Raw genomic sequence first — 12,562 nt, forward strand, 5'->3', positions numbered from 1 at the left:
CTAGCCTAAGCACAAAACATTCTACCACTCAGCTCAACTAGCATCGTGTTTCGCAATTGGGCAGGCAATGGCAGTGTTAACCAGCCTAAGCACAAAACATTCTACCACTCGGCTCAACTAGCATAGTGTTCCGCAATTGGCCCCTTTACCCTAAGCCTCTGTATGGGCTCCTGTGTGGGTCATAATAAGTTTAGTGGGCGGACATATGTGAGGTCATGATCATCCAGCGGGCCATTTGCTTGGTGCCACGTCAGCTCGAGGGGAGCATGCTGGCGACGACACTGGTGCTCTCTGCCCGTCTGGCTCTAAACGCAACCATCGTACCCCTCTCTCTCTCTCTCTCAACAAGTGTTTCGAGAAGGCGCCTACCCAATTTCTATTTTTTTCACAGCTCCTGCCCATTTTTTTTTCTCAATGATCGCCTCTGTCATCGATACCAGCCTCCGGAAGCGGTAGCGCAAAGGAAGGTTCTCCTTTCTCTTGGGTTTCTGCCATGGCGGTTCAAGACACAGAACCCGCCGATCAATCCAAGGCCAAAAACGCATACTACCTTGCGAAATGCATATCCAGAAGCAGCGCGGTTTTGCAGGTTGTCTATGGCCACATCAGGTCTCCAGCAACATTGGACGTCGTTTTTGGAAAGGTGCTTGCTCTGCTAAATTTTTCGTTCTTCCTCTTTTGTTTGATAGAGGTAAAAAGAAGAAAATAATAACAAATTGGGGAGAGAGAGAGAGAGAGAGAGAGAGAGAGAGAGAGAGAGAGAGAGAGAGAGGATGGAAAACAACAAATTATACTGATACTTACAATCCTAAGGGCTGCAAGTGTAGACTACCATCATGTACAAAATAATGTCTCCATGATACATCAGCTGACCTGTAGGATCCCCCCTTGATCAAGAGGACTCTCTAGAAACACTGCGCTCACTCTTCTGATGGTGAGTAATAATGGTTTGAATCTACTGAAGGTGAGGATGTTGGGCCCAGTGATGGGGTGGTGGGTGCCATGCTCTACAGAGTGTGGCTGCCAAGTTTGTTATGCTCCTTTTAATGTTTGCAAAAGGCGAGAATGGTTTATGAGACATAGTAACGTGGGATGGCCATTTTCTAGCTTCATGTCCCAATCCCATATTGTCTTCGAACATTCCCAGCTCCGTCCTGATTTTAGAGCCCCCTTTCATTTGACAGGGGATAGTGATTCTTGTCTTTGTTTTTGTGTCCTGTCCCCAAAACCCATCCCATGTCACTATGCTGTCAGATCCAAGAATGTAAAGCAATGTGATGAGATCTCATTGTAGTAAGTACACAAAAATGGAAATAGTTCATATCTAAATGCCATTATGAAATTTTGTAAGCTGGGATGAGAAAATGAAAGGAAAATGAAGACTAAAGCTACGAAGCAAAGTAATCACTGATGAGTAAAATAATTTGATACAATCCTCATGCAAGGCAAGGATTAAAACTATGGCACCACAAAGCTGGGTTAGCCTCTAGGATCCATCCTATGTATAAGACTTACAATCCTAATACAGAAGATGAGAGAATTGAAGAAAGGTGGAAGAGATATATCCATTTTGAGAGTCCAAGCATGTGTTAGAGAATTGGTCACCTGAGCATAGGCATGTACATGGTCGATTAGGGCAGATTATGCAGTCCTACCATGTTAAGGAGCATGTCGGGCAGCAGTTTTGTAGTCGTGAGTAGTTTGGGCTGGATTTGGTGCTGGTTGGGTAGGCTAGATAGGGTGGACAGAATTGCCATGAGGCATGTTGAATCTTTCATAGCAGTTTATTATTACTTTATTGTGTTTAATTCAGTACCCTGTTTTATGAAGTAGTCTCACCTGATCAGTTTATTTTGCATTATTTCTTGCCTATTTAGGCATGCTTTCCCTCCTATCATAATCACTTTGCTTTTCATGCAGGTTGAGATGGATTTCCAATTGGTTATACTCACACAGCCTGTTGTACATAGTTGTCTTCATTGTTAAGCATTCATTCTTTGTAGTCTTCAGCATTCTTCTCTCTCTCTCTCTCTCTCTCTCCCCCCCCCCCCCCCGCGTGTGTTGAATGTTCACTTGTTTCAGTTTGGTCATAGCTTTTGCATTCATTGCACTTTGACATGGTCTCTTTCTCTCTCTCTTTTGTGCCGCCATTAGCTTTACTTTCTTGTAAGCTATGCCCATATTTTTATCCATTCGTTTTTTAAACCAACGAGAGTTTCCAATTAGATGGCTACTCTACTCACACCTTTTACTAGTTATGAACACAAAAAGATGAATGAATAATGAATAGATTCAATGCTCAATGCAATAAACACACAATGTAGAGTTAACACAAAACCTTGAACTCCCGTGTCTCTAAAGAACTGGGGCAGAGAGTATGAGATGGAGAGAGTGTTGCACTTTGTATGGATCCTGAAATGCAGTAGACAGCCTCTGGATGCGATCAGCAGTTGCAAACACAGATCTGTAGAGTTTGGATCATGTTGAACACACAATAGCAGGGAACAGTGAGCAACAAGCTGAAGAATGTTAGGGAGATGTAGGCGATTGCTGAAAACAGCAAATACAGCTGTAAATCTGTAGATGTAGGCGATTGCTGAAAACAGCAAATAGAGCTGTAAATCTGTTCCAAGAAGGATTGGGATCAGCATAATACTTTGCTAACATAGATTGTAGAGGGAGTGGCTGTAGCAAACGCAAGTATCTAGTGCTACTTTGATTGGTAGCAATGGTTGGAAACTACTGCCAATAAGCTGGAAATTGTCGCTAGTAGAGCAAACACAAGGTTTGGAGGGCCGTTGACTGATCACTAGGTGCTGATGGAAGGCTGGTCATTGTTAGAAGCAGGTGTAGCAATGGAGGGGTGTGAAATTGATATAATGGACTGCACAACACAAGAAAGAAAGGGGATTGCAAAACAAAGAACACTACAAAGAGAGAACTCAAAAGAATGCTTGGGAAATGGATCCATATATCAAGACACAAGACAGTAAAAAATGACAGTGAATTATGGGTGAGTGTGTACTCGCATTGGCTCACTCTCTCCAACAAGACTTGCAAGTAATAGAGTATGGTGATGGTTGCATCGGCTAGCCATAATGACCAGTCAGTGATACAACTTTAATTGCCCCCCCCTCCCCCCCCCAAAAAAGAAAAAAAGAAAAAAGAAAAAAGAAAGAAAAAGAATGTATAGCCACTAAAACACAACTTAGACTTAACATGATAGACATACTAATTTGATAACACCCTCTCTTAGACCATGGGTGATCTAGTACAATACAGTATAGAGTGACTCATGAGAGTACATACAATAATGACCATCAAAATGAACCATGGATACTGAAGTAGTCTGTGATTGAGGTACCACCGAGATGCCTTGGAGAAAACATGACGTTAATGTCAATCATAGCTTCTAAAAATGCGACCATGGATTCGCAAACCACTAAAGTGTCTCCTTATGTGAGCTTGGCGAACTAGAAGCCAATCCACTTTTTCTCAAAAACACCCCATCATGAGCTTAGACATCAATCCCAGCTCCAGGATTTCAAAACCTACCAGCCTTTAGTTGATGCGTCAGGGAATACCCCTCTTTGGATCATGTGCACTTGTATACCTGTATAAATGAGTTTCAATTGCCCCACATCACCACCCCCTCACTCCCCTCTTGGCATTTGAGTCATGAGGGATGACCCCATCACTAGCACTAGAAAGCAATAGTAGGAGGGACAACCATGCCCTTCTCCTTCTTAGTAGAAGGTGACCCCTTCCAGGCCTTGGCCTTCACCTTGGCTGGAGGATTTGAATGAGAGTCGTCGGAGGTGACTCGGTAGAAACTACTTATATTTTAGAAGAGCAAAATACACCGAGCATCATTAGTATCCCATGTAAGCACAACTTCTTGATAGTTTTTGTAGGCCCAATCATTTGGAAGAGTTGGAATTTGGGGCTGCACAATCGCTCCTAAAACCACCTACCATAGGTGCTTCTACACAAACCATACTTTCATAACAACACTCCAGATTGGATAATCAAAAGCATGGAGTTCATCATCAAATGAGTAGTAGAGAGGTGCTATTTGGAGAGTATAGATTGGGAAGATAGAGCAAAGAAGAGAAACAGAGAGAGTATAGCCAGAACATAGCGTAGGCGGTATTGTTAGAAGTTTTCACACAGTGTGAAGATAGCTGAATACAATAACAATAGTTGAAACCGGAAATATGGAAAATCTGATCAAACACAGCCAATAGAGGATTAGAAAGAAAGATTACAGCCAAAAATCACTACTAAAAGGCATTAAATGCCACGTGGGCGGGCTGATCAGATCGCATTTGTTGCAGCTTCGCAGACGGTTAGATTTAGTGAGTTTTGGGCTAGATTTGGCAGGTCAGCCAAATTTGGCAGCAATCAGCCAGATTTGGCTCTCTGACCTGCCATATTTTATGATTCTTCCTTGGCTATATATGGCACCACTTCAGCTTGCCCCTTATCACTTGTGTTTCTCAGGTTTGGTGAGAGAGATGGCTTAAAGAGATACACTGATAGTCCTTTTACATCTGCCCTCTTCATTTCAACATTCATTGAATGCAAATTTTGCGTTCTTCTCTCTTTTCTCTCTCCCTATTCTCTCTTGTTCATTGTCTTTTAATTTTGTCCATGGTCCCGTCCGCATTCGCTGCACTTTGACATGGTATTAGAGCAATGTAGAAGGGCTGATTGATTGTGGGTAGACCTGATTGGGAGGTTTCTTCGCGACAAAAGTTTGCGTTTTCAGCCTTTGGACACTGAGGTGTGTTGAGCTAAAACACACTTTACAGCTGATTAGGATTTTTAAACAGCCCCAAAACACGCTTAATTAATGAAAAATGCAAATTTGATGTGCGGTTCGGGAGAGTTTCAGTGGTCCCCCAAAATGCTAATTTTTGGGATTACCCTTCAACATCTATGAATAGACAAGTTGCCCACCATGCAACCCTATCCTTTTGTGTAGGTCTCTCACTCTACCGTGCAGATTTATTAGCAATCATGTTTGTCATGCCTTGTCATCTTCTGTCTGAGAGCCTCAATCTGGGTCAGATGAGGACTTTTGGAGCTTTGGCAGGTCTGTCATGTGTTTTGATGGGGGAGGCTACTCATTCTAGAGTGGCTATCTAGGTGCATTTCTTTTGTTTGTCGGGTTTGAGTGTGTTTTCTATGGGCAATTTTTGCATTTCCCAGGCTGTCCACACTTGTTGGACATTGTCCTTGCCAGTGGATTTTCAATGATCACATGTCAAATTTTTTTGGTATTTTTCCAATGCGACCAACATTGAATGCTGGTCGACTAGTATTTGTGGCATTTATTGCAATAGGTTAGCTAGTTTAGGGCATTTATGGCTATTTATAGCCTGCCCATCCCACACTTGGTAGATCATCATCCCATACTTGGTAGATCATCATCTTTCTTCCTTCCGGTAGGTGCATGCTTCAACTCCGTCATCTTTCTTCGTCTCTGGTGCTGCCGTCATCATCAACTTGATCTGGTGTTTTCATTGACGCTGTGGGCTGTGTGCAAGGACGGATCAATCCTTTTCTATTCAACATTTGTTCCTTGTTTAGTGCAGTTTCTCTTTTTCTTCTTCTCTTGGAGTTCGTCTCTCTCTCTTCCTTTGTGTTCGAGTTTCTTCGTCTGTTGCACCCTCTCACATGGTATCATTGTCTGAGAGAGACATAGTCCCTGATTCTTGTAGAGGAGGCCATCCACATATGTGTTTTGCTGAAAATGCAAATTTCTTCTTGAAGGTGATATCTTCTTTGTGCAGGTGATAGTATTTCTTTCGCAAGCCGACCCTCTACATCGACTGCCTTGTGATCTTGCAGTCATTTCCTCCTAATTTGGGATTGCCTGTTGCCAAAATGCAAATTTCTTATGGTTGTCTTGCAGGTTTTGAAGATGTCTTACCACCAGTTTGTTAGCATTTAAGTCATCCCCTGGGCAGGCTGTGTTAGGGTTTCTGCACAGTTAGGGTTTGGTACAATAGACAGATTACAGAGGATATGTCAGCAATTGGACAGCAAACATAGTACAATGCCACGTTAGCAGACTGCGCAGGTGCCATGTGGCAGCCTACAGTGCAGTCGAACAGTTTTTTAGGCATTAATTTATTGCAGTCGGCTGCATTTAATGCAACCGACCGGTTTATTTTATGCCTTTTATTTCTGCTTTATATAGCAGTCCTCTAGCACATTGTTGGCACATTATTCAGTGATTTCAGATTCTGATCTTTTGATCTGTTGGCTGAGACACTCGGGCTGACGGAGATCGAGGTCATCAAGTCGGAGACATACGTAGATATTTCCTCTGCCCCCTTGTGTATTTCTACACTCTTATACAGCATACTATATCGCAGATTTTCTGCGTTTACATTCTCCTTTTCTCTCTCTCTCTCTAGATATCATTTTGTACCTACTCAATTTAGTTCAACATAGCATAAACGTTAGCTTCACTGGGACTTTTGAAATCTCCCAGACATTTTGTATGCAACATTTTGGTCTCAAAGGCCAACTTGGCTTGTAGTAGACGTTAATATAACTTTCTTTTTTTCTTCTTTCTTTCTCTCCTCTTTGTATTCACTCTCTCACAGTCTCTGTCCCATGCTTCTGCATCGTTGCACTCTGACATAGTATCAGAGCGGTGAAGATGGACTGACTGAGGGCTGAACCTATCTGAAGAGGAGATTTCAGCGCGACACAAGGCTGCGTTTTGCAAGATTCGAGGGCGAGCGGGAGGGCTGCGAATCGGATCAAGGCTGAAGCGAGCGTGGGCGTGCGGGGAAGGAGTCTAATAGGTGAATTTGCTACAGGTTATTGCTGTTTGAAGGGGAGGAAGGCTGTGTTTGAGGCCTTCCATTGCAGCTTTTACCTTTTCATCGCCTCCAGCGGTTGAAGAAGGTTTGGGCAGCGGAGGAATCAATCCTAGAAGGCTGTGTTTTCACAGTCAGAGGGGGCTGCTTTATGTCTACAGAGATTGATTTGAAGTTCCAGGCGATCATGGACAAGAAGGTGCCTATCCTACCGGCTCTTCCATCGGATCAAAAGCTTGATGGTGACAATTACTGCATTTGGTGGTTGGGGATGTTGGCCATTTTGGAGTCTTATGATTTGGCGGAACTAGTGATGGAGGAGATTAACAGGCCCTCGGTGAGGAATGAGTCCAAACTCTCTTCCAATACTTGTGCGGAGTTGACCAAGGCTCAGTCTCATTGGGACAAACTGCATCGTAGGATTCGATCTTTTCTGTTTCTGTCTTGCACCATAGCCATGATAGCTCACATCAAGCACTTGATGGTGGCTCGGGAGATATGGTTGGAGCTCGATCAGATGTACAACCTGATGACCCTGATGAAGAGGGTTTCTTTGGAGGTGTGGATACGGACTTTGTCCGTGAATAAGTCTTCTTCGCTTTGGAAACACATCAACAAGCTTCGGCAGCTTCAAATGCGCGAAAGCCTATTTCCTCCGAAGACATGGCGATCACTTCACTATCCCAGTTGCCACCATGATTTGGTACTTTTTATTCCGCTCTTATTGCTTCAGGGCGGGAGTCGACTCTTCGGTGGGAAGAGTTTGTTCCTATGGTCTTGGACCAGGAGGAATAATTGAAGGGACAGAATGCTTCCAAATCGGAGGCAATGGTTGGTCAAGCCTCTCAGAAGAAGGGGAAGGGGCAAAAGAAGAAGGAGGACAACAAATCCAAGAAGGAGAACGAGAAGGAATCAACTTGCCATATTTGTGGAAAGACCAGTCACTGGAAGAAGGATTGCCCCGACAAAGACAAGAGGGATACCAAGAAGAAGGACATGAAGGACTCTGGAGCGGTGGCTGCACCCTCATCAGCTGCTTTTCTACACTTAGCAGTCATTGAGGACTCTACACCGACAACTTCTGATGCTGCGATGACAGGTTTCCAGGCTCGAGAGTGGATTGTGGACAATGGTGTCTCACAGCACATGACTCCTTCCGTTAGTGCTGCTCGTTTGCGACCTTCGCGTGGGCAGATTCTCATTGGAGACGGCTCTTTTGTGTCTATTGCTACACGTGGTGAGATGCAGCTTATTCCAGATGGACGTGGTGGTACCCACACCTTTGAGGTGTTGCATGTGCCAGGATTGGGGTATCATTTACTTTCGGTTCATAAGATTTGTGCTCTTGGCCTGTTGGTGGAGTTTGACAGTGATACTGTTCAAGTCCTTGATCGTGGATCGAAGAAGGTTCTCTCTGCAGGGTATGAGGAGAATGGAGTCTACAAATTGAAGTGTTTTTCAGCTGGCTCTTCTCTTCTTCTTACTTCTCAGACACAGTTGGAGCTATGGCATGCTCGGTTTGGCTACCAAAACTACGAGTACCTTCGGAAGGCGTCGCGAGGGGGTTTTGTCCGAGGCTTGCTAGACATAGTGGTGAGCCATCAGCCATGTGTCTCCTGCATTCGTGGGAAACTGCATCGGGATGCGATTCCCAACAAAGCTTCTAGGCGGTCTACTTCACCCATGGAGCTTGTATCTACGGATCTTTGTGGCCTGATGAGAAGCGAGTCCCTAAAGGGGAGCTTGTACTTCATGTTGATCGTAGATGACTATAGGAGGATGACTTCGGCCTATTTCTTGACTTTGAAGTCAGAGGCTTTCTCTCATTTCCAAGGATTGGCTTCTTTTTGAGGAGAACTGTTTTGGCGGGCGACTGAAGACCTTGCGTTCAGAGAAGGGCGGTGAATTTATGTCTAATGAGTTTGCTTGTTTTTATGCAGATAGGGGCATTCACTAGGAATTTGCTAACACCAACACTCGCTAAGAGAATGGCATTTTGGAGTGGAAGAACCAAATTGTGATCGAAATGGCATGCACCATGATGGAGCACCGATAGATACCTCAGTTTCTGATGGCCGAGGCAGTGGCTACCGTAGTTCACATCCTTAATCGATCTCCCACTTCGGCCGTTGACAAGATGACACCTTTTGAGGCTTACTTCGAGACTAAGCCTGATGTCTCTTATTTCAGGATCTTTGGGTGTGACGCCTATGTGCACATTCCAAAGACTCAGCGTGATAAGTTCGAGGCGGCTTTCTGATGACAGGTTTTTGTCGGTTATAACTCCCAATCCCAAGGTTATTGTTTGCATGATCCCATTAAGCGGGATGTCTACACGAGCCGAGATATGCGGTTCGTGGAAGTACCGGTCACAGAGGGAGGTGAGGAGCACCCCGTCCTTGGAGATCGAAGGGAGAGTTGGGTCCCCGAGACAGTTTCTTTGGAGCTAGAGCCTCTTGATGGAGATTCTTCTTTGGATTTAGAGTCTTCTCTTCCACCGGCCACCCTCGAGGAGCTTGTGCCGGTGGAGGTTCCTGAGTCTCCAGTAGATGGAGAGCGATGGGGAGAGGTTCGTCCTCCTCCTCGTTGGGCTCGTGACACACTTCTAGATTCAGGGATCGAGGGGGTCCCTGAGGAGTGGGAACCGCAAGATGGACCGCGGAGGTCACGGAGGAATCAGGCACATTCTTCGGAACTTGTCTGCTTGAACTATTGTTTAGTGACCCGTGTTATGCAGGATCGAGAGCCCACTTTAGTGAAGGAGGCTTTGCAGTCTAATCATTGGCGGAAGGCCATGGAAGCCGAGTTGGAGGCTATTGAGAGCAATGGCACTTGGTCTCTTGTGCCTCGTCCCTCTCACAAGAAGGTGATTGGTGTCAAGTGGGTCTTCAAGACCCAGTACCTTAGTGATGGTTCTTTGGACAAGCATAAGGCTTGCCTTGTTGCTAAATGTTTTACTCAGTGCCCAGGTATTGATTTTCATGATATTTTGGCCCCCACTGCTCGTATGGTGACTATTCGAGCTATTCTTGCCTTGGCTGGCCATAAGAGATGGCCTATTTATTAGTTGGATGTGAAGTCAGCCTTTTTGAATGGTGACTTGCAGGAAGAGATCTATGTTGAGCAGCCTCCTGACTTTGGATCCTCGAATGGAAAAGTTTATAGGTTGAAGGCGGCCTTGTATGGCCTCAAGCAGGCTCCACGTACATGGAACGAGAAGATTGACTCGTTTCTTCAATCGAAGTTGGGATATCGGCGCTCCAAGGCCGATCCGCAGCTTTATGTGCACACTTCCGAGGTTGGTCGTGTGTTGTATGTTGATGATTTGATTTTGACAGGGGATCATGCACAAAAGGTCCGAGAGACCAAGACAGCTTTACATCAGGCATTCGAGATGACGGATTTGGGGCTTCTTCATTTCTTCTTGGGTCACGGGATTTATCAGCCTCAAAGGGGGATTTTCCTCTGTTAGCAGAGGTACATTCAGGAGCTCTTGGTGACTTTTGAGATGGAGACTTGTCGGCCCATTACCACTCCTATGGATCTGAATTGGAAGGCCACTTCACACTCAAATTCTTCTGTGATGGATGCTTCATGCTACCGTCAGTTGATTGGATCCTTGATTTGGTTTCTCAACACTCATGTTGATCTTTGTTTTGCTGTGGGTCTTTTGGCAGGGTTCATGGCGGAACCCAAAGAGGTGCATTGGCAGGCTGCCCCGAGGATTCTTCGGTATTTGAGGGGGATCTCTGACTTAAGGATTTCTTATCCCGCAGGTACAGATGATTCAGATCTGGTTCTTGCAGGTTGGAGTGACTCGGATTGGGCTGGCGATGTGGACCACCGACGGTCTACTATAGGCTAGTGTTTTATCTTGGGTACATGTGTTATCTCTTGGAGTAGCAAGAAGCAGCCCACGATAGCCCTTTCTTCTACTGAGGTGGAGTATCGGGCTGCGTCTTCCACCACATGTGAGGTTGTGCGGCTTCGGAGATTGTTGGAGGAGCTTGGCTGCCCCCAGACTCGTCCTAATCTTCTACGGTGCGACAATGAGAGTTGGCTTGCCTTGGTACGGAATCCAGTATTCCATGCCCGGACGAAGCACATTGAGATGTAGTATCACTTCATTCAGGAGAGGCTTTTGGATGGGACCATTGATGTGGAGTATTGCAAGACGGAGGATAATCTTGGAGATTTGTTTACGAAGGCGTTTCCCCAGGCACTTGGCAGCATTCCAAATCCCTCAGTTTGATGCGTCGTCGAGGATCTGAGAGGGGGTGTTAGCATTTGAGTCATCCCTTGGACAGGCTGTGTTAGGGTTTCTGCATAGTTAGGGTTTGGTACATCAGACAAATTACAGAGGACACATCAGCAGTCGGACAACAGACAGAGTATAGTGCCACGTCAGCAGCCAGCCACGCTAGCAGACTGCGCAGGTGCCACGTGGCAGCCTGCAGTGCAGTCGGACAGTTTTTTAGGCATTAATTTATTGCAGTCGGTCGCATTTAATGCAGGCGACCTGTTTATTTTATGCCTTTTATTTCTGCTTTATATAGCAGTCCTCCAGCACATTGTTGGCACATTATTCAGTGATTTCAGATTTTGATATTGAGATTTGTTGGCTGAGACAGACTGTGCTCGGGCTGACGGAGATCGAGGTCATCAAGTCGGAGACATATGCAGATATTTCCTTTGCCCCCTTGTGTATTTCTGCACTCTTATACAGCATACTACACTGCAGATTTTCTAGGTTTACACTCTCCTTTTCTCTCTCTCTCTCTCTCTCTCTCTCTCTTTTCTCTCTTTGTTCACTCTCTCTTAGTCTTTGTCCTACGCTTCCGCATTGCTGCACTCTGACATAGTTTTGCGGCTTTGATGATATAGATGAGGAGCTTTCTCAACACTCCTTCGAACGGCGACAAGATTATCGCATGGATTGTGAAGAACGGAGGTTACCTAGCCAGTTTGTTTGGGAGCTCTCTTCTCCTCCTCTCCATGTCTCAGAAGGTCCAATAGGTGCCCATACTCCCTTCTTTACCCAAAGAGGATTGGCTTGATGGTTTAAACTATTCGCTTTGGTCGTGTAAGATAGAGTGTATCCTTGATATCTTCAATCTTTGGGAGTTTGTTACCCACCATATTCACTGTGCAGTGGAGGATCCCACCATTGGATCATTGTGGGGATTGTGCGGCCTTATGGGATTGAGTCAACTCTAGAGCCCGATCTTTCCTCTTTAATGAGCTTACAAGATTTTGTCCTAGTGCTTGTGCGAGGGTTGCAAAAAGCGGTGGAAGTGTAGACAAAGCTTGCTTCTTTGTACCATCAAAAGACATTTACCCATTGGATTGCTTTTGAGAAGAAATTACACTCCTTCCATGAAGGATCATATCAATAGGTTGGAGTACGTGAGGGATGAGCTTGCGTCCCTTGGCAAGATGATCTCTTGAGAGGATATGGCTATGATTCTTTTGACTCAACTGTCGTCTCTCCAGTTTGATGTCTTCTAGACTAGCCTTCTTACATCGAGGACCCATGAGAACCTTCTATGGGAGGAGCTTGCTCTGCTTATTTGGAGCATGACAAGTGTGTCAAAAAGGTTGCCAGTGGATCCACCTCAACGAAAGCCTTTGTTGTAGGTTTGGGAGGGGGGAAGAAGAATAAAGGGAAGTCACAGACTAAAAGACAAGAGAGTCCTTCATGTTTTGACTTTGACTTGGAGAAG

At 45.1% G+C, this 12,562-nt stretch overlaps 1 protein-coding gene across 3 annotated transcripts in view; it reads left to right on the plus strand.

The window, feature by feature from the left end:
* The first annotated feature begins 264 nt into the window (after window positions 1–264).
* Window positions 265–12,562, plus strand: part of LOC148035422 (Cleavage and polyadenylation specificity factor (CPSF) A subunit protein) — a 120,660-nt gene continuing 108,362 nt past the window's right edge. For 2 of the 3 annotated variants that reach the window (XM_087680423.1, XM_087680425.1), the window contains exon 1: window positions 270–643. In XM_087680423.1, the coding sequence (XP_087536549.1) occupies window positions 494–643 (150 nt within the window). In that variant the 5' untranslated portion in view covers window positions 270–493. Of the gene's footprint in view, window positions 644–12,562 lie in introns of all 3 variants that reach the window. The other variant, XM_087680426.1, reaches the window with a different exon arrangement.

Source organism: Lygodium microphyllum, chromosome 6, assembly GCF_053477565.2.
Source record: "Lygodium microphyllum isolate KBCC chromosome 6, Lygodium_microphyllum_v1.1.10, whole genome shotgun sequence".
Lineage (NCBI taxonomy): Eukaryota > Viridiplantae > Streptophyta > Polypodiopsida > Schizaeales > Lygodiaceae > Lygodium > Lygodium microphyllum.